This window comes from Halyomorpha halys, unplaced genomic scaffold, assembly GCF_000696795.3.
Source record: "Halyomorpha halys isolate HHAL.00 unplaced genomic scaffold, Hhal_1.1 Scaffold18.1, whole genome shotgun sequence".
In the NCBI taxonomy this organism is placed as follows: Eukaryota; Metazoa; Arthropoda; class Insecta; order Hemiptera; family Pentatomidae; genus Halyomorpha; species Halyomorpha halys.
The window spans coordinates 440,104-440,879 of record NW_027114407.1 but is presented as its reverse complement, the minus strand read 5'-3'; the positions used below and the strand labels follow the sequence as shown (position 1 = coordinate 440,879).

At 26.5% G+C, this 776-nt stretch overlaps 2 protein-coding genes across 2 annotated transcripts in view; one reads left to right on the top strand and one right to left on the bottom strand.

Moving 5' to 3' along the window:
* LOC106680771 (luciferin 4-monooxygenase) overlaps positions 1 to 776 on the top strand; it is a gene marked incomplete at its 3' end in the record, with an annotated part of 52,631 nt that overhangs the window by 32,344 nt on the left and 19,511 nt on the right. Inside the window, 1 exon segment of the mRNA XM_014420702.3 lies at positions 70 to 232. Coding sequence (XP_014276188.3) covers positions 70 to 232 — 163 coding nt within the window.
* The window catches only part of LOC106680392 (ATP-binding cassette sub-family C member 4), a 79,274-nt gene that overhangs the window by 65,618 nt on the left and 12,880 nt on the right, over positions 1 to 776 (bottom strand). The gene's annotated exons all lie outside the window — the stretch shown is intronic.

The window sequence follows — 776 nt, the reverse complement described above, 5'->3', positions numbered from 1 at the left end:
TTATAATAATTTAATCTATAAATATAACGAAATAGTTCATTTATTATTATTACTAAAATATAATTCCAGACGAAATGACATGCGAGAACTAACATTTCTTCAGACCTCTCCACTGTTCTGGTTGAGTGGTGTCATGTCTTTGCTTACTATCATAACGGCAGGGTTCAAAATGATATTTCTAAGAGGTCCCGCTAAAGAAGCTGTCCTTCTCAGCACCATACAGAACTATAAAGTAAGTTAATTTATAACTTTATTAGAAAGTTTTAAGGAGTAAAGAAAAATAATAACAAACTTTTCATCCAAAACTTATGTAGAACCTTAGTTTTGAGAACTGGAAATACAATGGTTATAATAGAAGTTACATGGATAGAAATCTTTACAACTCAAAAGTCGTTAAAAATCATTTTATATAAGTTTATTATATTATTTTATAATGTTATGTTGGTTTATTATATTATGTTTATTTATTCAGTATCGACTGATAGATATTCATTTCAAGGAGCGTCATGTGTTATTGTATACTTATTGCATCGAACAATGGGGAGATCGGTTCTAACTTAATCGGAAAATTCAGTTGACAACGCGTAGTTAGTCAGTTTTTTTCTTTTTGGTCGATAATATGAATTTAACATAACATTGAAAAAAAAAATTAATATTTAGTTCATAATGATTACTTATAAAATTATTTATTTATAATCTTTAAATTTCTTTCTTGAGACTGGCAATTTTTTTTAAAAAATAATTCAACACACTATCCAAATTTTAGTCTCAAAACA